Source organism: Lipotes vexillifer, unplaced genomic scaffold (assembly GCF_000442215.2).
Source record: "Lipotes vexillifer unplaced genomic scaffold, Lipotes_vexillifer_v1.1 scaffold49, whole genome shotgun sequence".
NCBI classification, from domain to species: domain Eukaryota; kingdom Metazoa; phylum Chordata; class Mammalia; order Artiodactyla; family Lipotidae; genus Lipotes; species Lipotes vexillifer.
This window is the reverse complement of record NW_006790551.1, coordinates 5,557,710-5,584,502: the sequence shown is the minus strand read 5'-3', so window position 1 is coordinate 5,584,502 and position 26,793 is coordinate 5,557,710. Positions and strand designations below refer to the sequence as shown.

The window sequence follows — 26,793 nt, the reverse complement described above, 5'->3', positions numbered from 1 at the left end:
TTGATTGACTCTTTCCCTCCTCCCCATCCTTCTGATTAGGAGCTTCAGAGATAAATAAAATTACTTCCTTTAACCATTACAAAGAGCAGAGTCATTTAAACTCTGAGTGAATGATGACAGGCTAAGAGAACAATGACAGTTTGTAATAGACTCTCTAAACTATTCTTCATTTTCTTACAACTGGATTAAATGCTTAATAAATATATGTTGAATTAGTGAATAAAAATATAATTGGGTGAAACAGTGAAGCTGGAGCTGAAGTTCAATAACAGCTAATCTTACATATTTATATTTTGACTTCATTATTAGTTGTTTATGTATCTAGATTTCCCACTAAGTATTAAACGTCTTGATACAGAAACTATGATTTGAGAAGAACATCTAATGTCCATTAGGTTGTTTTATTTCTATTTTGTAAATGTGAGGCAACAACCACTACATGAGAAAGATGTATGAAGACTGAGCATAAATGGATATATAGTTTTTTTATTAGGTAACAAATTTATAACAAAGCTAATGTCATGTAGTTTTTAGTATCAAGAACTGTCACTTAGCCACAGAAGACTGGAGCAATAGGAGTAAGCAGTTCTTGAAAATACTGTAATTTATATTTTTTTGTACAGAGACAGTCTAGAAAAAAACTCCCAGTTTTTCTCTTAATGCTAATTCTTCAGTAATTATAATCAGTGTCAATGCAGATAACATGTATCTTTCAATTATCCTTATTACAAGTACACATGTATAGACACATACAATATTTATATATAGGACACACAGACACAAGTGTTAAAAAGATAAGTGCTGGATCTGACTCTCTAGTATCTGAGTACCCTCTACCCCTGAGCGCTTCTCCCATGTTGTCCAGAGTTGTAATTCTCTGCGCCTTATCTCACCATTGTCCTCCCGTGTCCTGTCCCCTGGGTCCCGGCCCCCAGCACCCCAAATGCACACGTTCCATATAAGAGTTCAATAAGCAAGGGCCTGCTGTAGGATAATGAGCCACGGGTCCTTTGAGGACAGCAAGGCTCCTCTCTAAGAACCTCAGTTTCCTCACAGGCTTTACACTTTCTACCTAACAGGGTTGTTTGAGGATAAAAGAGATAATGTATGTAAAGCACTTCGCAAATCTTTGGTGCTTAATAAATACTAATTCCCTTGTTTTATTGCTGCTCCTATTTCCTCATTCAGATTCTAAAGGACTTGAGACCATAAGACTGTGGCTAAACACATCATATTTACCCTGCCTAATGACCCTGAACAGGAAAAACATCTTTCATTCCACAGGAGAGCTCGGACAGGAGACTTAAAATGCTAATACAATTGGTAGGACCAATACTACATAATATTCTCAAGAGGTAAAGAATCACAGGATTTTGTTTTAGATCAGGGATAAGAAAATAGAAAGGGCTGGACCTAGAAGTGGGATATGAGGAGAGGGAGGGAATAAAATGCAAGGCTGAAAACCAAAGACAAATTTCCTTGACATCACGATTTTACTGGAGGTCTGTCTTGCTGCCCTTCACCTACTCACAACACCAAACCAATAAGAAGACTGAGGCCAAAAGAATGTTATATCCTAAGGGGCACTCACACCTTAGTGGGAACTGAGTTGATAACCTTTGCCAAAGCCTTGAATCACTGAACAAATGAAAATGTTTATAAATTATGAAATTGCAATTATGGACTGGTTTATCTGCAAAACTGACCGCAATCAGTCTATGAAACAAGACATCACATTATGAAAATAAAAAACTCAAATTACCTCAGCGGAAGATATTCCCAATTAAATAAAAAGAGAGAAAAAGAACCTGAAGGTATAGAAAAGGCTCGGCCAAGCCCACCACAGCATGTCAGGAAGGACTACATTCCAAGCACCACCACATGTGGACGCGCAGTTGCTCAAGAAGAGGCCCTATGGTATTGCCAGGCTCTCTGTGGACCACTTAGATACGTTTTCTCATTCAATCTCTAGAGACTTTATGAAGAAGAGACCATTAACATGTCTGCATTTTGCACATTCAGGTACTGAGGTTTAGTAGTGTTGGATAACCCAGGCAAAGGCACACAGCTAGTAACAGAGTTTGGATCTGAATTCATGAACTGAAGTTTTGTTTTTCAACTGAGTTTTGTTTTTCACTAAAACTCCAAAGAGCTGAAATCAAGCACTCTCTCAAAGACTTATTACAGTTTTAGGAAGTATACAACTAAAAAACCCTTTAAGATTATCAAGAAATAATAAAAGTTCTGTTAGTTAATGTTGAGACAATTTGTACTAAATGGAAATATTAACAGAGTTTTAAAATCTGTCACCTCTATTGCTAAGAGACATTTCTATTTAAATATTATAATGATCACGTGAACACTTCAGCTTAGGCACAGAGGCAAATGGTAGTTATATTTAAAGGGTTCCTTTCTTCTGCTCCTAGGGCATCAAATCTTCCAGAAATCACATGGAAAGATACCACGAACTTACTTTGACCTGAGGATAGGACTTCTTGTTCTTTTCACTAGATGCACCAGGGAGTCCTCCATGGGAGGGGCCTTCACACACATAACGGAAACGAAATCCTCTCTGCAAAGGTAAACACAAGGTGAACAAGTTTGAGAAATACTTACGAAAAATTATAGGGACAAAGTTATACAAATTTCAAATGCTTGGTGTATTAAAGGAAAAACATAAACTGTGAAAGACTGTAGATGAGAACCACTGTTCCCATAACCTTATTACGGACATTGATGGTAATTGATATTTGTGCACTGAGCTGTGGCTTAAAAGCCAGGTCCCTGGCCCTGCGGAACCTCTCCTGCTGTGCTATGTGGACAGTAACCTGCTGCAGAGTTTAAGCCTTGGACTCGACGTGCTACAGCTTGTTTGCATCAGAGCTTCCTCATCTCGAATTGCTGCTGCCAAGCTCTGAAATTGGCCATATGACTCAAAGTTAAGCTTCTCTGACTCTTACTTGAAGGAATTCCTTTATCGACTCTGATGACAGCTGGTCCAGGAGGGCATACAGAAATGTCTTGTTAAATATATCGCATCAGCGTTGTAGAATACACCCTACGCTAGACCTCACATCTGGTCAGCAACTCTCAACAGCTCAGAAGAGAAGAGTTTTAAGATTATCGCTATTATCAGCTCCAGCTGGACATGTTAACTGACTTGAATAAATCCAAAACTAGATAGTCCCTTTATATATTAACTCAAGAATTTTATAGACATAGTAAGTCGATTAAGAATTAGCTAGAAGCCTTTACTATGTGGGCTGATAAACACCTAAGTTCTATGTTTTTTATCTATACAAATAAGGTTAGACTAGACCATACTCAAGATCTATTCCAGTTCTAACATTTTATGACTTGCAAAGCTAACAATTATAACTGTGCATATTTGTATATGAAGAATAAAACAAGAGCACTTATGAGAATTGCTCTCATCATCATATTAAGGGAGCTTTAACATTTTCCCTGAAACACTCAACTTTATAATGATGTCAAACAATTTGTGGTAGCGTTAGTAGTTTTAATTATACAGTCACTTGACCAGATGGTTTTCCTATTTTCAAATCCACCCTTCAGTGAAAAGAATATGTTAATACACTTTAAGGAACATCCTCACCTTTCATTTATGTTATTGTGGGGCTGACTTCATATAAACACTACTGGATCCCTAGGCATCAGAAGTTCCGAACACCCACTACTTGGTGGTGAGGGCTTTCTCCCTTGCACACTGGACAGTGGAGCCCAGCAAACACGAAGGTTTTGACAGCTTTGAGCTCACGGACCAATGTAAAATTTCTGCCCTCCTTAGACTGCACTGCATTTCACTATGCCTCATAGGCCCTTGAAAAGCAGTCTGAGAGGTCCAGGTACCCTGAACTAATGAAAGCACCTGAAATTGTTTCTAAATTCTGTAAGAATTTTCTAATTTCCAAAGAGGTTCAGTCGAAAGCATAGTTAATGGGACGAATAAGGCCTGAAGTCAATTCCTTAGTCGGGGAAACTTCTTCAAGTCACACATGGGTCTGCGGTGTATGATCAACTCATCAAAGTGGCACCTACAACAACTCTTGCAAATGGCTCCTCAGGAGATCCCAAACCTAAACACCTGGGAAGCTTTTTGAGGTTAGTCATTTGGAGGCAATTATCCTCTGTTTTGCTTCTCACAAAATTCAAACTAAAAAAAGTTACAAATTCAGACCTATACCTTTTATAGACAAAGGCCGTTAGACTTTTTTTTTTTATTTTTATTTTTTCCGGTACGCGGGCCTCTTACTGTTGTGGCCTCTCCCGTTGCGGAGCACAGGCTCCGGATGCGCAGGCTCAGCGGCCATGGCTCACAGGCCCAGCCGCTCCGCGGCATGTGGGATCCTCCCAGACCGGGGCACGAACCCGTGTCCCCTGCATCGGCAGGCGGACTATCAACCACTGTGCCACCAGGGAAGCCCAAGTTGACTTATTTTTAATAATTAAGTGAAATTTCTAAAAGCATGAAAAGGCAACAGCGTGTGTAACAGCCTCCAGAATTGACTAGCCATAAAAGAGGGATTTACCTGACTGTTAATTTAAATACAAGTTCAGTTTTTAAATAATATTAGATAATTAGCACTTAATAATATGCAACAGAACTGGATACGCTAAAGATTAGTAGTCTATGCTGTGACTCATCTCTGTCAGAGCTGGGGAAAATTGTGGCAGAGACCCCGAAGACAAAAGAACATTTTTCTAGATTTTATTTTTAAAACTTAATAAATTAATTCATTATCTTTAATCACAAAATTCCTTCAGGACAGTTGGAAAAATAAGTACTTATACATATACTTTTATATCTTACTAGAAGTGGTTTCAAATAGAATATGAGTAAAGAGACATGTCTTAATAGCTTATCATTTAAAAAACAATAGACATTATTCATGGTTGGATAAGAGTATCTAAACTTCCATGCAAAGGAATTTCTAACCTGAGGATAGAAATTTATTACTTTTTTTTTTTTTTTAAGGAAGCTAGGATGTCTTCAAATGCATAGTCTGGATGCATTTCAGATTCTAAATTTTTGAGATTAAAGGTTTGCTAATCCACAGCCATTCATCTCAGTAACTGCATTTGCTTAAAATGAGTCATCAACCTCAAAGGCAAGGCTATAACCATCCGGTCAGAAATTCTGACTTAAGTACAATCTTCTTACTTTCACTGGAGTCAGACATCAAAATACTATCAGTTTGGTAAGCAAACACATTGATTTACTCAGATAAGCTTTTACACATCCACAAATAGCGAATTAAATTTTGAATTTTGGACCTATGTAACCCACCCTTGAAATAAATCATAAGTATCAATTTTTCCTTATGACTACTGGACCCATAGTAAGAAACTGCATTTAAAAATTCTTATTGTAGTGCTATGCTTATGAAAATGGATATTTGAAAAACACATTTTACCTAGTATGCAAATAAAGTTTAGTTGATTTCTCAGTTTCACAGACTACTAAGAAAATTTTCCAGGAGGCCAGACTACTGCCTAGAATGTTAAGGGATAACCTTCCAATGGGAGGGTCTTTTGAGAGAGTCAGTGGCCTCCTGTGGGAACTCACCACTATGGAATTGGACACGGAGGTAAAACAAAGTCATGTCAGCAGCCTGTGGGGTCAGGGTGTGCCACCTGCAAGCGACTAAAACAACGGCCTCAAGTCTCACACGGGATTCCCGTCCCCACACCAAAAATGTTAACTCAAGTTCAACCTCGTAAGGTTAGTCTATTCTGTCATAGTTAAGATATTTGCATCCTTTACATCTTGACCCAAATCCAAATACATATATAAGGCCACGATTAGAGTAACCACAACGATGCTTTATTTAAGTTCTTGACCTAGTTAGCATTTGTTAAGTGCTACACTTACTTGCCTGAGCTACTAGAAACATTTAGGAAAGGTATTGGATGATATAACTCAAGAGAGCAGGTACACTCATCCTCAGTCTCACAAAGATGTGCTACTAAGCACATCCATTTGCAGATTTACCGACTTTGTCCTCATTTTGCAGAAGACTATACCATTATTTCCATCCCTCAATGACTGAAATCTCCTACAGGCAAATATTAGAGATCCTCTTCCCTCCTCTTTGATAGCACTGGTCCCATACAATTTCTAATAACTATTCACCCATGGGGGCATGGTGAGGAGGCCACTTCAACCCAGGTATCCTCTACAGAATCTAGTAGTAAGAGGAAGAGCCTGATAAAATGCTCCTCTCCTGACTCCAAAGAGACTGAGTCCAAAGCTAATACCAGAGAGAACTCAACCGTCCATTCTAATACTTTCTCTACACCCTACTGGTACCTTTAGTATCTTAGGTTACATGTTTCAAAGACAGAACAGAGAAGGCTGGAGCTCCAAAGGAAGGAGGAAGGCTAAGAAGTACTGCATGTGCAGGGACAGGTTGATGGACGTAACTCAGCGTACATGAACTGCAAGCGTGTGTATTCCCTTATAAATGAAAATGAGTGGAGATAACCTATGCCTCTCCTAGGAGTGGCCGGTAAGCAAAGTTAGTAGAGATCGTGGGATATCAAGGATCTCTAATTAAGTTTTATAGAACTACATACTGAGGCTCAGGACAGTGTGAAGAATGACTAAGAGAAATGTAAAGTGGATGAATAAAGTTGTCACATAATTTGTCAGGTTGTTGACCTTCTAGATAAGGTACTTCCTCTGTAAAATTCATTTATTATTTTACTTGGTGCTTGAGATATTAATATTAGACTTATGGATCTAACAATTAAAGAGAAAGTCCCGCCCCTTTCATCTTCTTACCTGTTTAGGTTGCTCTAATATTTGAAGGTATGGGCCATCTGCTAAAAACAAAACAACAAACAGAAACCAAAAGAAACTGTGAGGCTTCTCAAATTTGGTAAAAAGAAAAATATATACATATAAAAGAAGTAAAAAAACTGAAATTATGTTTTTAAATATAGGCTTCAAATAAATGTTTTAGCTAAAATTCCACAAGGATATATCTTCCTTGTTTGAATATTAAATTTATCCTTATTTTAACAACAGTTTTACACCGTTAGAGAGAACCACACTATATAAATGTCTTGTTGAATCGTGATGGCGCATTGCACAACCCAACAAAAGGCATGATGTCTGGCAAGGATTAAGGCGTCAACAGCCTTCACAATCATGTCCACTAACAAAGCATTTTTTAAATGACACAAATACCAGTTAAAAGCAGCAACCACTTCCTGGGCACTATGAAATTTTCTTTTGCCGTCATATCATTAGACACTGATTTCCATTCTTCAAAGAGAATGTGCTTAATGTGAAATTACAAGAGACTGAGCTAGCGCCTACGTGAAACACACAGATAATGATCTCAGGCTATCTGCTTTTCCTTACACTAAGTTTTTGGTTCCTTTCCAATACTCAGAATCCATAAGTACTTCCCTCATTCCTTAACTGGCTAGCTTGTTCCTCCTCCCTCCCAAATTTAATTTGGTCTCTCAGACATGGTAGATTCTTATTAACTCACAGCTTCTGATGTTTGTATACAACTTTTGAATACTGTGCTCTCATATAAACTCTGTTCTAAAACAAGCATTTTATAAAATTCTGAAAATAATTTAGATAGGTGCATACCAATTAATTGTTATAAAAACAAAGAATACCAGAAGCTTAATCCATAGCCTGACTATACCTGACTTTGGGAACTCAAAGGAAAATCAGAACCTCTGACAGTATAAATTCAAATTTGTTCAATATGAGAAAGTCCCTAAGCTTCCCAGCTGGTTTTTATGTCAACAGTAAAATAATCCATAGCTCTGCAATACATAAAGGCTCATGGAGTTTCTCACGTTTGAATGTAAATTAAAATGGTACTAAAAAAATTCTAGAATGCTTTGATGTCCATTTCAACCTTCACTGTCTCTAGGCCAGAAGTTCAAGACTTATTTTAGATAAGTATATTTATTAAGAAAGCTAAACTTTCAGGTTGAAATTTAAAATAAAATTTAACTTGAGAGAGGATTTATTTTTACCTTTTCAGTATTATGATCAGTCAGGATAAGGCTAGAAAACTGTAGGAAACTAAGGTATAATTATTTCCTGTTATTATTCAAGAAATTTACAAGGAAGTCAGTTGAAAAATGACTGAATTTGAACTGAAACATACACAAGAAAAAAGGGCAGGGACTGACCAATGTAGCATAATTTAGGTAAATTATCTTCTCTTGTCTGTATGAAATTAATTCCTGGATGTATTTAACTACTTTTAGAAAAGAAACTGTTAGAATTCTAAAATTCCAAAAAATGGCCAAAATTTAATTTCTGATAAGGAGATAAAACTGATTAGAAAAGGAAATATTTTCACACTGCTAATATAAAGCCTGTACAACAATATAATAAATCTATCCATTAACATTCCCTCTAGAAAGCTAAATGAACTAATGAAGAAGAGAAGTCTTTAAGAAAGCAACATTTGACAGCAAGGTCCTACTGTATATGAATAGCACAGGGAACTATATTCAATATCCTGTGATAAACCATAATGGAAAAGAATATAAAAAAATGTATACATATGTGTAACTGAATCACTTTGCTGTACAGCAGAAATTAACACAACACTGTAAATCGACAATACTTCAGTTAAAAAAAAGAAGGCAACATTTGGATGCCATGGAAAATATAGAGGAGTTGGAACACATTTACATCAAACTTCAAGTCTCTCAGTTCTTATTAACTCTTCTAAAAATACTTGAAGTTTTGCTGTATGATTTAATTTCCTTTAAATATGTGAAATTTTAAGGTTTGGGAATTTTATTAGTGAAACGGGGCCATTTTTTCTCTTTCAGGGAACACACTCAAACATTAAATCAACTAGAAAATTAGATTTGATATGCATATATTTGTTTTAATGCCAATTTTCCTTGGCCGCATCTCTATGCCATGAACTGACATCCTACAGCATAATGTTATAAACCTAGCAGTCATGCCATATCCAATAGAGTTTTCCACAAGTAGCAAAACTACTAATGGTTTTAGATTTCAAGAAATATAAAACAGTCTACATGAAAATTACAAATTAATACTGGTTTATATTACCTCTCTATCCCTTTAAAATGTGAATAAAACATCCATACATCTTGGTTTATAAAAACTGAACTATGCCACTGCAATGCAGAGGGAAAGTATGTGACAATAAAAATGATGAGGTAATAACTGGAAAATATGATTTTGAGGTATAATTATAAAAGTTTTTCTAACGTTATGGGCTAAATAATTCCTACAACATGAAGCTCTGACTACAGAATATTTACTGAGATAGTTCTTTTGATAATTTTATTTCTATCTCCATAAACTTGATGAAATAAAAACACTAAGGAAGCATTTGCATCAGGATATTGTTTGGCATCTACAAGGCATTAAATGGAAATGTATATGCTTCCTGAGGTCAGAACCTTTCATGTTTTCAATAAAGTATCAGCACCAAGAAAAAGACTTTGATCCTCAGAATAAGAAGTTCACAGGAAACACAGAAGCTACCAACACATTTACTTGTTCAAAGGAAGCTGACCTAGAGCTTATATTGGACAGCACTTGAGGAGATCTCAGGTACAGTAGCCTACAAAATATGTTTTGTGCGGTAAAGAGAGAAAGGGCTCAGCAGCACACTTAGTGAAGCTAATGGAGGTGAAGGTACAGCAGATTTACTTTTCTCCCTTCCCATGAAATTCTAGAAATAATAGATATAAAAATTCAGAAAAACATCTGATCTAAAAAATGAAAAGTGCCAGAGTAACAACACTAATTTTAAATGACGATGATACAAATTGGATAAAGTCTCCCATTGAGGACAAGCAAATCCATGGTAAACAGAATAGCTGATGCCCACTTCAGTGATCACAAAACTCTCTGTTACATACAACTTCCAAAATTGACTCACATAGCTTATGAACATCTGTTGAGTCCCCCTGGTGACGTGAGGAGCACACAAAAAGAGCTATCACAACAAGCTTAGGTAAGAATCAATAAATAAAAACAGAGACTGAGTTGACTTTTTTTAATCGCCCATATGAGATTAAACAATTTGTTGATGGGGATAATTAATAGAGTCATGTTAGGAGGAAGGATGACTCTCATGAGTTTATCCAACTGGTCAGAACATAAAGCAAAAAGCTTTTTAAAAAGATGATTTTTCTACTGAGATGACTTTTATGATTTTTGTACAATTTATGTTCCCAGTGTCTGGTATACTGGCTGGCACACAATAGGTACTCAGAAGTGTTTTTGGAATAGATCTGAGGAGTTGAGACTGCCTCATGTTTGCCTGGGACAAAGGAAACAGGAGTTATAAAGACACCAGAGATAACAAGATTGGGTGAAAGGAAAAATCCTACATGGAGTAAAGAAATTCCTTTTGAGCTGTGCTAGCAGATATCAGCAACAACTGTCAGTTATACAATGGGTAACTGGGGTCAAACATGTTTGTGCAAACACAGTGCAAAAAAGTATACTGAAAGATTGTTTTTTTTAATAAATTTATTTTTTATTTATATTATTTTTATTTTTGGCTGCGTTGGGTCTTCGTTGCTACATGCGGGGCTTCTCTAGTTGCAGCGTGTGAGGGCTGCTCTTTGTTGCGGTGCAAGGGCTTCTCATTTCGGTGGCTTCTCTTGTGGAGCACGGGCTCTAGGCACGTGGGCTTCAGTAGCTGTGGCACACGGGCTCAGTAGTTGTGGCTCACAGGCTCCAGAACACAGGCTCAGTAGTTGTGGCGCACAGGCTTAGGTGCTCCGCGGCATGTGGGATCTTCCCGGACCAGGGCTCAAACCCGTGTCCCCTGCACTGGCAGGCAGATTCTTAACCACTGCGCCACCAGGGAAGTCCCAAAAGATTGGTTTTTAAAACATAAATCACCATTTCCTTTCCAGGTACCTCACTGACTTTCTAAAAGAATGTACAGAAAATCCTGAATTTAAAGAAAGCAAAAGCAAAATGACAGGGCAACAAGAGATGAGGAATTTTCTTACCTGTTGGCAGTGGCATCTCTGGTTGAAATAATTCTGGATTAAATATTGTATGATTCAAAGTATCCAAATGAAACATCTATAAAAAGGAAAATTTAAATATTTCAGTCATTATTTTTCCAACATTGTATTAAAAATTTGAACTTGAAACACCTAAAACTTAACTATAGGAACAAAAACTAAAGCCAAAAACAAAAACCAGAAAACACTTCAAATCAGAATTTAAAAAATACGCTCAGGAGACCTAGCTAAGTTCTCATATGTACGGAACTTTACAGGGGGCTGTGTGACAAAGGGTTTTCAGAAGAATGACCCAGCTGTAAAGTCCACAGAGGTAAGGACATGGTGTAGCTTGCTTACTGGTATATCTGCAGGACCCAGTGTACATTTATCAGAGTGGATGCTTAAATATTTGTTGAATTTATGATTTAAAGCTTATACTCTTAAAAATATAAGCATGAGAAGATAATCCTAGAAATCTGTATTTCTTTTATGATGATAAATAAACTCCTTCTCTAGCCACCCAACTTCAAGGCCTGAAAGAATCAGGAAGCAGCCCTAGAACAACTTACAGAAAAAATGAAAATACAACTTAGCCCAAAGAGCAAATAACTGAGCACTGAGCTCCCTCGCTTTTTTTTTTCCCACATTTACCTAGCACAACACAAAATACCTGGAATTTAGTGGGTGTGGCAGGCTGAATAATGGCTCCTCCATGGACATCCACATCCCAATCCCCAGAACCAGTGAATGCTATCTCATATAGCAAAAGGGATTTCGTACATGTTATTAGGGTAAGAATATAGATGGGAGATTATCCTGAATTATCCAGGTGGCCCCTATAGGAGGAATGCAGGAGATCAAAGTGAACTGTAGGAGATGCAACAATGGAAGCAGGAAGGTGGAATGATGGAAGGGGTCGCAAGCCAAGAAATGCAAACAGCCTCTAGAAGTTCAAAAAGGTAAGGAAAGCTTTCGGAAGGAATGCAGCCCTACCAACACCTTGAGTATAGACTTCTGACCTCCAGACTGTAAGAGAATAAATTTGTATTTTTTTTGTGGTACGCGGGCCTCTCACTGTTGTGGCCTCTCCCGTTGCGGAGCACAGGCTCGGGACACGCAGGCTCAGCGGCCATGGCTCACGGGCCCAGACGCTCCACAGCATGTGGGGCACGAACCTGTGTCCCCTGCATCGGCAGGCGGACTCTCAACCACTGTGCCAGGAGGGAAGCCCTAAATTTGTATTTTTTAAGCTACTGAACTTGTGGTTATTTGTTACAGTAGCACCAGAAAACTAATACAGTGGGCAAACAATATATTTTGATTGAATTATAATCTAACAATAAGTTACTAATAATTACTTATCCCAAGAGAAACATTTTCTTCCCACTTCACTCAGGATTTAAAATTCATATTTCTGAGTCTGGTATTTATTTCAACCTAAATAAGTCATCTGTGGACAGCACAGAAACCAAACATGTTTCATTGTTTTACTTATTTTTTTTGCAGTACGCAGGCCTCTCACTGTTGCGGCCTCTCCCGTTGCGGAGCACAGGCTCCGGATGCGCAGGCTCGGCGGCCACAGCTCACGGGCCCAGACGCTCCACGGCATGTGGGATCTTCCCGGACCAGGGCACGAACCCGTGTCCCCTGCATCGGCAGGCGGACTCTCAACCACTGCGCCACCAGGGAAGCCCCATGTTTCATTGTTTTATGATACGCTAATTAGTAAATATGCTGGAGCTGACATTTTTTTAAGACACAAATATTTTACTTATTTTCTTTACTAGCATATTATTGGACATTCTTGGGTACCTAAGAATCTGTATGCCTAGTTAAATCAAGACTAAGAAATGCAGTGTTTAAATAAAGAAGGCTTCAGATCCAGTTGTGAGGTATGCAAATTTTCAATTGAACAATAAATGTACTCAGTGCTTCAGAGTGAAGTTCATCCACACAATTCACCATTTGCTAAAAAGGAAATAGAGGAATGAAAAAACATGTTATTATAAAAATGGGCCCCACCTTACAGAGAGAATTCATCAGTCTCAGAGCAGAAAAGATGACCTAGCAGAAATAAATCTTTCCTATGGTCCTGCAGGTGGCTAAAACGAGTGGTTAGAGGGCCAAAACTCTGATCTTAGGAGAGACACATGCCCCACTTCAGACAAGAAGAGGGAAGCTGTGTTGTGTGCTGCAGCTTGCACTGTGCATTAGGTCAGCGGTGGGGAGTAAATTCCAGTATACATTAAAACACTGAGGACATGCACATTTCAGGAAATATATACCATTAATCTTGAGACAAGGAAACAAACAAACCTCAAGGACCTCTCCCTTCAAAAATGGAAATATCAGAACATGCCCAACCTCTGTTGCTGAGGATCACAAAAATGCCCACTTAAGAAAAGCTTTCGAAATGAATGTTTTCAGCAGGTTTTACTCTTGTGTGGCATAAAGGACCATCTCTTGCTGATAGGATTTCCTGCATATAGACAGGAAAGCATGGTTTAAAACTAAGCTGACCAACCCTAATGCTGATTAGAGTTTGCCTTTAATTGTTAGAGATAGCATATTAAAAGCGAAAGGTAAAACACAGGATTTTTATAATATGAGTAGCTAAATGTTTTTCGTGCTTCAATCAAAGCAAATGGTCTTAGATTTATCCTATATCATCATTTGTACAATAAAATTCAAAAGAAGTATCTTAATGTGAAAAGCAATGCATACTCATTCTTTCTAAACCAATCAGAACATTATCAAGAGTAATGAATGCTATATAAGTCTATTTTATTTAAAGAAGTCATACTAAATCCCTTTAGAAGTATTGGGTTGGGGCTTCCCTGGTGGCGCAGTGGTTGAGAGTCCGCCTGCCGATGCAGGGGACACGGGTTCGTGCCCCGGTCCGGGAGGATCCCACATGCCGCGGAGTGGCTGGGCCCGTGAGCTGTGGCCGCCGAGCCTGCGCATCCGGAGCCTGTGCTCCGCAACGGGAGAGGCCGCAACAGTGAGAGACCCGCGTATTGCAAAAAAAAAAAAAAAGTATTGGGCTGGCCAAAAAGTTGGTTTGGGTTTTCCGTAAGATGTTACGAAAAACGCGAATGAACTTTTTGGCCAACCCAATATTTCGCTTTTGGTTTCTGATTCTTTGCATGCATAAATTTAGGAAATACATTTTTTAGGTGGCTAAAGTTTAAGTGTGAAATGATTACAAAATGCAGACCAGGGTGTCCTGGCACCTAGTGTTCCCTCTCTTTGTCTAACCTAGCAAATTACATCTTTCAAATCTCAGCTTACATAGACTTCTTTTGGAAAGTCTGCCTAACCCTCCTCTTCTTCCCAGGCAGCACGGAGTGATCCTCCTGGACATTTCTGTCCCATACCGTGCAGACTACTACTACAGCATTTATCACCACGTGGAAACTATTCATGTCTCTGTCCCTCCTATTAGAATGGCAGCTGCCTGAAATGTGTCACATTTTTGTACCCCTCTTAGCCAATGTTCTGGTACATAGTAGTGCCTCAATGAACAGCTCATGAATGAATAAATATCAGTATTTTAAATACTCTTAATATTTAATTACCCTAGAGTCTGAAAATTGCTTGCAAATGGTTCATTAAATATACATACATTATATAAAGAAATCTCTTTCTCTCTATATATATAAATATACATATATAAGTATAGGGTAAAATATTAACAACCAACGAAGATTTGTTGGACTATCCAATATTTCTACAGACTTGAAATTGAAAATTTTCAAGTACAAAGTTAGGAGGAAAAAAAAAAAGGACACTGGTATCCCTTTATAATTGCAAATATAATTATAATGAACAGTTTTATATTCCCAAAGCATATTCATTGCCCATTAAGTCTTTTAAAGATCTCTGTGAGTGAAGAGGGGAGGGGGTTGCTAAGTAACTCCTCAAGTTTTAAGAGCAGCCAGCACTTGGTTAAGATCTTTGAATTCTAAGTCCTTTTTACTACACCAATCTGCCTCATTAGGTGAGTTTTCAATACATACTTTGTCTTCTCCCCCAAAATGGTATGTTCAAGTCCTAACTCCTAATACCTCTGAATGTGACTTTACTTAAAAATAGGGTCTTTGCAGATGTAATCAAGTTAAGATGAGGTCATACTGAAGAATGGGCCCTCAATCCAATGCCTGGTACTTTTACAAGAGAATAGAGGAGGTTTGGATACAGAAACACAGAGGAGACAAAGGGAAGAAGGCCAGTGTGCTGGAGTGATGAAGCTACAAGCCAAGGAAAGCCAAGGACTGCCAGTAACCACCTAAAGCCAGGGGAGAACCACAGAAGAGGTTCTCCTTCAGATCTTCCAGAAGTAACTAACCCTGTCATCATCATCTTGATTTTGGACTTCTAGGCTCCAGAACTGAGAGAGAATATATCTCTGTTGTTTTAAGCTACCCAGTTTGTTGTAATTTGTTACAGCAGCCCTAAGAAACTAATACAAGTAGTTATCATTTGACCTGAAGCATATATAACTTTTATGCAACAATATGTGACAGCAGGGTTTAAGTTACTCATTTTACATGACATGTCCTCTCAGACCTTACATAGAGGGACAGGAAAAACAATTTAAAAGAAATTTTTTACCACTTTTAGAGTTTTCCTGATAGTTACTATTGTTGCCTCTGTATATTTTAAAATATGAATACATTTACAAAAAATTATTAGTGAGATTATTAAAATACTTACTTGTTCATGCCCTCCCAAATATGGGTCGTCTTCTGCCATTCTGGAGCTGTACATCAAAAGAATACAAAACTGAACTGTAAAACTGGAAGGAACCTTAAAAATTCCACAGTGCAGGAGTAAACTGTTTTATTCCAGTAAGACCAAATATAACCATTTTTTAAAGACCTTAGGAGGAGGATATGGTGTAGTTCCTCTTTGGAATCTAAATCTAACAGTAGAAATATTGCGTAATCAAGGAATTACCACTAACATATAACCCACAACACTGATGTCAACCTCACAGTAGTGTCCTGGAGTTTGGTACAACTAGTCTTCATCCTCTGTATAAATATCATGCCATTAGATTCCTTAGAGGCCATTTCTTTTTGTCACCGTCTAGACTTCAAAGATTCACTTAGCTCTTTGTATATAGGTTATTTTCCAACCCTTCATGAATTCTGTGATAGTCCTAGAACTATCTCCCCACTTTCTACATGCCACTTGAGTTGAGAAGCTCAGAGGGGGTCATTTTGCTGTGAGAGGGCCTGATCAGTGCTTTGCATAGCACACGGTAGGACAGCTGCAGTGTGCCGTGCTCTGTCCCCTAGAGCACTCCACTGCTGCAGGCCACTTCCTCTGTCAGAGTGGTCCAGAAACACTGTAACGTTAAACATGCAAGCAAAAGGCACAAAAATAAGGGCCCTTATTATCAAGGCTACAGTCTCAGATTTACTCAACCCCAGCCAGATACTAAAACATCACAGGCCCTAGCAATCTTCTGTTACCCAGAGGCCTGGACAAAAATTAAGAGCCACATGACCAGATAAAAATATTATCTAAAATCACTTATCATTTTGGATTTACTTAAGAAATATCCTTATCATTATTTTAAATATGTATAGGACAACTTTAGTTAAATTTACTTAAATCAAAGTTTAGACATATTGCCTGAAAACTTAGAAGATAAAAAAAAAAAACCAGAGCTGAAAGATATGAAGCCAATTTTTCTCTTTCTTTTTTTCTCATGAAGTCTATAAAGCATTCAACGGCACTTGAGTCTGGGCCTGTCCCAAAGTGTTAGCTGTCCACCAAAATCTGTTCTCTCCTCTTCCACAGTAATAGAGTTGTAGCTGGAAACACACTCAGCCAGAGTATACCCCACCCACACTCCTGTGGAGTTAGGGATGGTCATTAGAAGAAACGCTTGCCAGTGGAATGTCAGAACTATTTATTGTGTGCCATTTCCAGGTCTGGACTTAAGGCCCTTGACATCCTTCCTCCGTGTTTTTGTTTCTTCTCTGTCCCACTGGATTAAAACCTAGGCATGAAGACCTGGCACTTACATGATGATGAATGGCAGCTAAGACTGATGGTGATGTGAGAAAGAAATCAAAGACTGTGTTCTTTAAGCCGGTGTACTGTTGGGTCTCTTTGTTAGAACAGTTTAGCCCTCACTCTAATGAATATATCATTTAACATTCCAAAGCCCTCCAAAGAGGATTCCAGTTTCCAATGAAATCCTCTCCTGCTAGTGCCCTCTGTGACTGGGGAGGAGGGAAAAAGCATCGGAGGGCTCCTAGTGGAATGCAGGGTAGTGCTGAATTTCAACAAAAGGGGAAAGAGCGGCTCTGAGCTCTACAGAACAAGAACGCCACGCAGATTTGCAAGAAAATATTCGTCTAAAACAAGAAACGATTGATTGAAGATTTACAGACAGCTGTAGTTAAGACAAACAGCTAAAAAAAAAGGAAAGCAGACCTTTTAGTGAAGAAGAATTAAATCATTAGAAATTCAAGAGTTCTTCCACTGCTGGGTGCGTGACTCTGGATATATAACTAACCCACTGTGGCCTCTGTTTCCTCATCTGCAAATGAGAAACTCTGATAGGGGATGGACCTTTGAAAGGAACAGAATTTTGTTGTGCTCGGAATATGTTAGTTAGCTAATAAATACTTATTCAAAGAACAAATCACCTATATCATAACTCTTTCTGTAAACTTGGATTTTTATACGGACTTAAGTATATATTCATATTAAAGAATCATCAGCATAATTTTCACTTATATGAAGGATACCAGTAAATAGTGTTACACTGAAATACAGTGTTAACACCAATTACAACATTCCATGTGAAAAATTCTTATTCTTAGAACACAGAAGCCCAAGCTTCCAAGAAAAATATTAAGACCATTTTTTTTTTTTTGCCTTTAATGTGGGTTGATCATTTGAATCCTCTCAATCTTAGCCCACAGTCTTTAAAGGCAAAGGGAGACTGCTGACTTGTTAAACTGACAGAACCTGTTCAGAACCTCTATTACACTGATTTTATGTATATATTTAAACCTGTGGATGGTTTCCTGACCTTTGATTTAATGTAAGGTGGCCCTGACCCTCATTTTAAAGACTCAACTAAATCTACTTTATTAGAACTGATGCATGGTTATTATCATGATCACCACTGTACAGCAAATCTCAATGAAGATCTCTAAATCATAAGCACAGGACAAAACACCAAATTAAATACAGCCCTCCCTCCAATATCCTCCCCATGATTTATGCACGAATGAGTGCCAAAAGACCATGGTTTTAAAAGCCTAACAGCAGCCCAAGAGTTACTGGGTGATGGCTAAAATCTGAACTTTTACAGCTTTTGTAAGACAGAGTTCACTGTGAAGAGCTGAGGTAACAGTAGGCTGAGAGTGATGTCAATGTTAATTCATGATTTAAAAATAAAATGTCAAACGAAACCAAGAATTATTTGGAAAGGATGAATCACAGTAATATTTGCATTAATTGTAAGAGCAGGTTTTATTTCAAAATGTTGAAACACCAACTAAGCCTTTGGAACTGAAGCATTAGGAAAGACCAGGGAAAGCCTCTACTGCCCCCTTGCTCCCCCAGCCCTTCCCCTCACTTTCCCTTTGCACACAGTTCTGTGCTTTTGAGGAAGGACCTTGAAACAGAAAGGGAGACACTGGGTTGACTGGTGAGAAGATGGGCCTAAACTCTGCATTTCTCTCCCCCAACAGTGAGGCTTCCAGAAGAATTTTCACACCATGAAAATTCATACAGCTAGCTAGCAATAACTAAAATATCTCCCTGAGTGAATTGTTCGTATTTCTCACATGAAAGACATAATGTTGTAACTGGCTAAGTTCTGAATATATGATGAGTTCTGCATGAAACGCCTAATGGGTTATTTTCCACACGTCTGTGACAATTCCACCACTGACATCAAAGGCCAGTATAAGTAGTTCTTAGTGAGGGCAGCAAAACCAAGGCCACAGGGTTGGACGATTAAGGGTAGAATTGGTGGCGCTCCCCTCCTTGTAACTGGGGAAATTTTCTAGGATCAGATATATTCACACTTTTTGACCAGGGCCCACTGTAAGAAAATATATTCTATTAGATTTCATTAAAAACAACAACTACCATTAAAATCCATTAAAATGATTTCACGAGCCACTAATGGGTCACGACCTGCAGTTTGAAAAACAGAATTTTAGGTGCCATCTAGAGAATAGAGTTGGGAATCAGAGAGATAAAGTGTCTCCATTTTCAAGTTTATTTTCAGCCACAATGGACATCACTTAGGTGTAATTTTAGTACCTCATCTTGGATGATATTACAAGAAAAAGAGTGACTTATTACCATCTCTCTGTTGGATAATAAATAAAGAGAAAGAATATACCGGAGTTTCTTTCCACAGGGGAATTTTTTGGAGGAAACATGCTGTAAGGTTTATGCACTACATATGTGAAACATTATATGGGTACTACATATAATATGAAACATTCAAATAAAGAGTGTCTATTGACTCTGCAATTCCACTTCCAGGAATCTGTACTAAAGAATTACATGAGCAAGTGTGCAAAAAAACAAGTACAAGAATATTCACTGCAGCAAAAAACTGGAAAGAGTCTAAAAGTCCTTTGATAGGAGATTGTTTAATTATAATTATGCTACATTCATACAGTTATATGTTATGTAACTGCTAAAAATAATAATTCACATCCATATATAGTAACACGGGGACTTTTACTCCCTAAGTTATAAATTTGTTTTAATTTTCTAACTTAATTATGTAATTGGAAATATATTTTTAATAGAAAAAATGAGAAAATCAAACCCTGTCCTGAATTTAAAGTTTAACTCTGACATCTTTAACGATTAATGACATACAGTGAAGAAAACATAAAGTATGAATGAATCAAAAACTTCTAAGCACTACTGGAATCCTCTTCGTAATAAATAGAAAAAAATTTAACGTTAAAGTGGCTATTTATTTACATCTTTCTGATGATATACTGACTTAGTGATGATGAAAGAAAAGTTAATGGTGATTTAGTTACATTTCTCAGAATAGCTGATTTTTTTAAGTTTTTGGAAAAGAATGAATATTTGTGTCCTACCATGTTTAGATTTATATAAACTCATTTTCTATGTTTTTCCACTCCTCCATCCATTTTCAGCTCCCTATTTTTTTAGTTGGGTACAATATGACCAATTAACATATAGAATAGCTACCTAATAAGTACAAATGCATTGTGCTTGGAGCTGGTATAAGATAAGGTCCCTGTTTACAATGGAATACCAATCTAACAACATTCAACTATTACGGCATGCAAAGCTTACTAGCACAGTTAGGGATACATAGCAAATGTTAGCCATTTTATTAGGTAGCATAGTAAACATTATGTTTATAATAAATTACGGGAATAATAGGCAGTAAGAGTGTAGGCACTCTGAGAAGAATCAAGTATTTTTCTTCCCCGTCCTACACATTTCCTGATACACTGCCACATTCCCTCCCTATCCTAACCCTTATCACCGCTGAATAAAATGTTTGCATTTTGCCTCCAGGGACATTTGGCAATGTCTGGAGACATTCTCCTCTGTCACAACCAGCAGGTGGTCCTACTGGCATCTAGTGCGTAGAGATCAGAAATGCTGCTAAACATCCTATAATGCACAGGATGGCCCCCCACAATAAAGAAATATCCGACCCCAAATGTCAATAGTGCCAAGGATGAGAAACCTAGTTGCATGCCACAGCGTCATGATAGTATGCTGGTTCACATGGAGAAAGAACTAAACTTTACTGACTCCCTCCCACGAGTAAGGAATTAGAGACAGTGCTTCATATATTTCAGTTAATTCTCACAACATTCCTGAGAACACTGAGGTTTAGAGAGAAGAAGCCATTCGCTCAGGTTGATAAGAGTAATGCTGGCTACTCTGACTCCACGGACTATGATTCGAATATCACTTGTCTAAGAGGCAGAATTGATTTTCCTTCTTGGACTCACAACTTTATTTTAATACAGCATCTTTGCCCTAGGTTTCCTGAATGTTCAGGCTGGAGGTAGTCTACCCATAGCACAGCCTGAAAAGCAGAACAGCACTGTGACAGTACACAAAACTTAAGGGAGTCCTTCCTGAGACAATCAAATGTGAAGTTAAAAATACGAAACAACGTTAATGCAAGTGGTAGTTGCTTTTTGTTTTGTTTTGTTTTAGATGTCTCCATTGATCAAGTTCAAAGGATAGAAAGAGAATAAAGAGATTCTCTCTGAAAGCTGCCCACAGAAAACACCACACTCACTAATGGTATCATAAAAGTATGCAGTACACATTTAAAATTAAGGTATATTGAAATGCTCCTTGAATGCTTTCATTAATTTAGTCACTCATTAAAAAAATACTGAAACTACTATGTGTCAGTTACCAAAGATACCAAAGTACACAAGAGTGAAGCAGTACCTGTACTCACAGAGCTAACAGTTGTGGCAGACTGAAAGCAACGGCCAAAAATTCTTTGCAACTCCACCTGACAAGAGGAAAAATCTATTTCTCCATCCCTTGAATCTCGGCAGGGCTGTAACTTACTCTGACCAACACAGTGAGATAGATGGGTGAGTTTTAAATGCAGACTTCAAGAGGCCTTGCAATGACCAACCATTCTGTTCTCTTGGAACACAGCTGCCATGTGAATAAGCCTGGGCCAGCCCACTGGAGGATGAGAGGCCACATGGAGCAGTGAGGGGAAGTCCTAGCTGAGGGTCCCCTGGATCACACAGCACCAGCTAAGCAGCCAAAAGACTTGAGAGATCCCCAGAGCCAGGCGAGACCAGATGACCTAGACAGCCTCCCCAACTGGGAGAAATAACAAATGTTTGTTTCTTAGTTAGCTTTGTGGTGATCTTTTATGTAGCCAAAAGCTAACTAATGCAACAGTTTAGTAAGTAGGAAGACAGGCAAAAACAATGCAACACTGGTAAGTGTCATGGGAAATGTCAGGTATGTGGGGCATGTGTTAGATATCTTGGTGATTCAATAATTACACTTTCTTTGTTAGGGTCCTATTTAGAACACCCTCTGTACTCATTTTTACTTTATTGGCCTATTCAGTTTCCAGCGGAACAAAAGAAACAAGGACAAGAGGCAAAACCACCATGGTATAAACAGAAATAAAACTAGCACTGTTAAAACCTTCAAAATATAAATATTAATAAATTGCTGCTAGCTTTAAGCAGTGATACCATTATAAAACAGTGATGTTTTTAATCCTATCAACTCCCTACTATCTAACACCAAATTCATCATTCCTATGGCAATGGGCCCCATTCCTGACTTTCCAGATTTTGCCAATATATCATTCTCTCCTGTACTCAGAGCCAAAAATTCAACTTTTTCTCCTTTTCCCTCTGCTTATTTCACACCCATCCAGTCAATAATCAACTTCTGTTGATTTTTTCTTTGTATTATTTCTTGTATCTGCCCCTCCTTTGCACTTTCCTTTCACTCTTACACCCTAGTTAAACATTCATTGCCTTACCTCTGAATAACAATGATAGCCTCCATACTGTTCTCCTTTACTGTGGTATTTCTCCTTCCTTAAGCCTCTTTCACATTATTGCCACATTACTTACAAGACAAAGTCGAAAGCCCTCAACCATTCACCATACTGTACTATAAGCATCACCTTAATAGGCTCTTAATGCTTAATAGGTGATGCTTATCATATAATGTGCTGAGTGGTTGAGGGCTTTCCACTATGTCCTAATACTACATCCTAACCAAAACCTTCTACAACAGGCAGACTGATCATTCAAAAATGCCTTGCTCATTTGCATCTTGTGTATTTGTTCACAGTATGCCCTGCATCCTAAAATGCCACCTTTCCTACTTAAATATTACCCAGTCCTCAAGCCTCTGCTGAAATCCAACATTTGCCAAGAAACCCTATATTTCCTCTGTAACCTACAGCTTTATAGTCCACATAAGGGCTATAATATTTCTGTGTATTGATGACTGCACACTCAACAACATACTGTTCTACTGCAATTTAACTTTATATATTTATCATCTTTTTAACTGGATATAGATGCCTAAAAATAGAGTTTTACTTCTTTGAATTGCCAAATTAGTAAGTAAGTACTTTAAAAAAATTACCTTTGCATTAATGGTAAGAAACAGTGCAATTCCAGATTTGTCCAAATGTGGACTTTTGGTTTCAGTCATGACAGTAACAATTACTGAACTTGCCCCATTGCCATACTCAAATGTAAAGCTATACAAAATACTTGAAGCAATAATTTAAGACACTGGACAAGAGACAGTATAAGGCTGTATACCATAAGAGAATGGAAATACTTGAGGTGTGTTCCAAACTCACTTTTTGACTGAGGGCACGTTCCAAACTATGACACAAGGACGTAGAGCCCAAATACAGAGCAGCAATCTCACAGGGGAGAGTATCAGAAAGGAGAGATACACAGAGAAAGAGGCTCATAAATCTCCACAGGGGTCACTTCTGGGCATTGGCCTAATATAAAACTGTGCTAGTGCAGGACAAGATTCTGCAAAGCCTACTAGAAAATAGCTGCTGGGGATCCAAATCCAGGGACAAGGGGGAACAATGATAAGCTGAATTGAGATTCCAGAAGTTCCTGGAACTTCTGAGAGACAATGAAGTTCTAATCATCTAGGGTGAAGAGACATCACTTAACAACCTTAACATTCAGTTGTGACCTCAGAATACCATGCAATGGGAGTAAAGGATATACCCTAGAATAAGGGCTACTCTAAACTCATCTTAATAAAACCAGGTGATCCACCAATAAATTTATTGCCCGTTACAACAAAATTCAACAGTCTTTAACAGAAAACAAAGATCTATACTCTCTACAATGGGGTATTCACAATGTACAACAAAAAATGACAAAACATGCAAAGAAGTAGAAAAATATGACTCAGAAGAAAAAATATGACACAAATGATGAAATGAGCAGCCAATACCTTTAAAACTGCCAACAGTAACATGTTCACGAATGTAAAAGGAAATATGGATATAATGGATAAACAGGAGATCTCATCAGAGAAATGAAAACTATTAAAAAAGAAAAATAACCAATGGAAAATTCTAGACTGAAATGAAATTTCACTAGGTGTACTTATTAACATATTGAGCATTGTAGAAGAAAGGATCAATAAACTTGAATAATGGCCAATAAAAACTATTCAAGTGAAGCACAGAGAAAAAAGGCATAAAGAAATTAAGACACCTTCAGTGACTTATGAGACAACATGAAGTGGTCTTACACATGTATAATTTAGAATCCCAGAAAGAGGGAGAAGAGAGAAAAAATATTTGAAGAAATAATGGTGGAGAATTTTCCAAACTTGATTAAAAAAAAAATCAACCCATGACCCAAGAATCTCAAAGAACCCCATACTGGATAAACACAAACAAAACCACAGTTAGCCATATTACAGCCATACTGTGAAAAACTAATGATAAGAAAAAAAAAAAGTCCTAAAAGCATCCAGGGACAAGGGGAAACAATGATAAGTATGATGGCTGACTTCTTATCAGAAACAATGATGCAAGTGCTGAAAGGAAAAAACTGAATCAGTGAACAATTCTATATTCAGCAAAAATATCCTTTAAAAATAAAAAGTGAAATGGACATTTTTCAAATAGACAAGAGCTGAGAGAATGTGTAGTCAGCAGGTCTGCTAAAAGATATGTTAAAGAAAGTTCTCCCTGCTGAAGGGAAATGATACTAGATAGAAACTTGGACCTACATGGAAGAATAAGAAACACCAGAGGTGATGAATATGTGGGTAACTATAAGACTTTTTTCTTGTTTGTTATTCAAGAGAAACATTACAATAAATTTTGGGGTTTATAACCTATGCAGAAGTAAACTGTATAACAATAACAACACAGAGGAAGGGAAGAGGACAAATGGAAGTAAAACACTATCGAATTCTTACACTATATATGACATGTTACGGTATTAATTCATGGTAGACTCAAGGATGCATATTATAATCCCTAAAGCAACCACTTAAAAATTTTAATAGCCGACGAAGGACATAAAATGGAATTTAAAAAGTAAACTTGGTTTATTCAAAAGATGGCAGGAAAGGAGGAAAAAATGAATAAAAAACAGAGGGCACAAATGGATAACAATGACCAAGATAGTAGGCTTAAACCCAACCATATCAATAATTACATTAAATAGAAATAGACTAAAGTCACCCATAAAAAAGTAGAGATGGTCAGACTGGACACAAAAGCAAGACTCAGGTATATGCTTTTCATAAGAATTACACTTTAATATTAAAGACTGAGATAGTCTCAAAGTATAAAGATGAAAAGTTATACCAGTTACACCATAGCAATACTAAATATAAGAAAGCAGGCTATACTAAAATATCATATACAGTACACTTCAAGAGAAGAACGATTACCAGGGACAAAGAGGAACATTTCATAAGAATGAAGGGTCAAATCATCATGGAGAAATAATGATCATAATGTGTATGCATATATTAACAGAGCTTCAAGATGCATGAAGTAAAAAGTGGCAGAACTAAAGGAAGTAGAAATAGCCACAATTATAGTTAAGACTTTTAACACTCTTCTCTCCATAACTGATAAAAGCAAGTCAAGAGAACATCAGTAATTTTCACAGAAAATTAAGGAACACCACCATCAACCAAATTAACCTAAGTGCATATACAGAACATTCCACCAATGACTGCAGACTACACATTCTTTTCAAGTGCACATGGAACACTCACCAAGATCGACTATATGTTGGATCACAAAACAAGTCTCAATAAATTTCAAAGAAGTGAAAACATATAAAATATATTATCCAAACACAATGAAATTAAAAACCAAGACTAGAAAGATACCTAGAAAATCCTCAAACATATATTAAGTCATGTGTTAAACTGGGTGTGTGCCTCTTAGAATCAACAAACATAGTAAATATAACTTCATTACCCTGTATGAAAGAAGCATCTAAATTCTTGCTGTACCTTGTCCATTGTAACCATGGGGGGCAAGGATTTTTTAAGAGAAGTGATTAGAATGCATTCTAATGCTTTCTATAAGAAACAAATCTTTGCCTATGGTGTTTTCTTAATCACAGATGACTGAAATTTATAGGATCAAAAAATATTTTGGACATTTTCTAACCATATTATAATTGTCATGTATATCAAATGGCAGATTCCATTCTAAATAACATTTCTTTTTGTTTACACTATAGTAGGATAAAATCTGGTGAATATAAATTTGTATATCTATAAAAGTTCTCTAAAGATTTATAGTAAATTGGCTAAACCTTCACATGTTAGAACTGATGTCACTCGTGGGAGATTGCTGCCTTCCATTTCCATATAAAAACCAATTCAATACACCTACTCAAAGTTTGAGGTCTTTCACTAAGGTGGCATTCAAAAGGGATTTGACTTACTGGACCTTGTTCTGAACTTTCTGCTTCCACATTTCTACTTCTACAGATTTCTTCCTCCCTAAAACTAGAGTACGATGGTGGGGGAGGATGTATGAATATGCACAGCACAGAGGCTTTTTAGGGCAGTTAAATATACTCTTGTATGATAACCGTAACGATGGATACATGTAATTATACATTTGTCTAAACCCACAGAATGCACACCACCAAGAATGAACTGCAGTGTAAACTCTGGATTTTGGGTGATTATGATGTGTCAATGTCAGTTCATCCATTGCAACAAACACACTGTTGTGGTCGG

The 26,793-nt window shown here is 37.4% G+C and overlaps 1 protein-coding gene across 3 annotated transcripts in view; it reads right to left on the bottom strand.

Moving 5' to 3' along the window:
- NFKB1 (nuclear factor kappa B subunit 1) overlaps window positions 1-26,793 on the bottom strand; it is a 125,179-nt gene that overhangs the window by 86,769 nt on the left and 11,617 nt on the right. The window contains exons 2-5 of one of the 3 annotated variants that reach the window (XM_007463813.1): window positions 15,736-15,781; window positions 11,020-11,095; window positions 6,806-6,846; window positions 2,474-2,572 (exon numbers count right to left, since the gene is read on the bottom strand). In XM_007463813.1, the coding sequence (XP_007463875.1) occupies window positions 2,474-2,572; window positions 6,806-6,846; window positions 11,020-11,095; window positions 15,736-15,774 (255 nt within the window). In that variant the 5' untranslated portion in view covers window positions 15,775-15,781. Of the gene's footprint in view, window positions 1-2,473; window positions 2,573-6,805; window positions 6,847-11,019; window positions 11,096-15,735; window positions 15,790-26,793 lie in introns of those variants that run through there. The other 2 variants (XM_007463812.1, XM_007463814.1) reach the window with 2 other exon arrangements.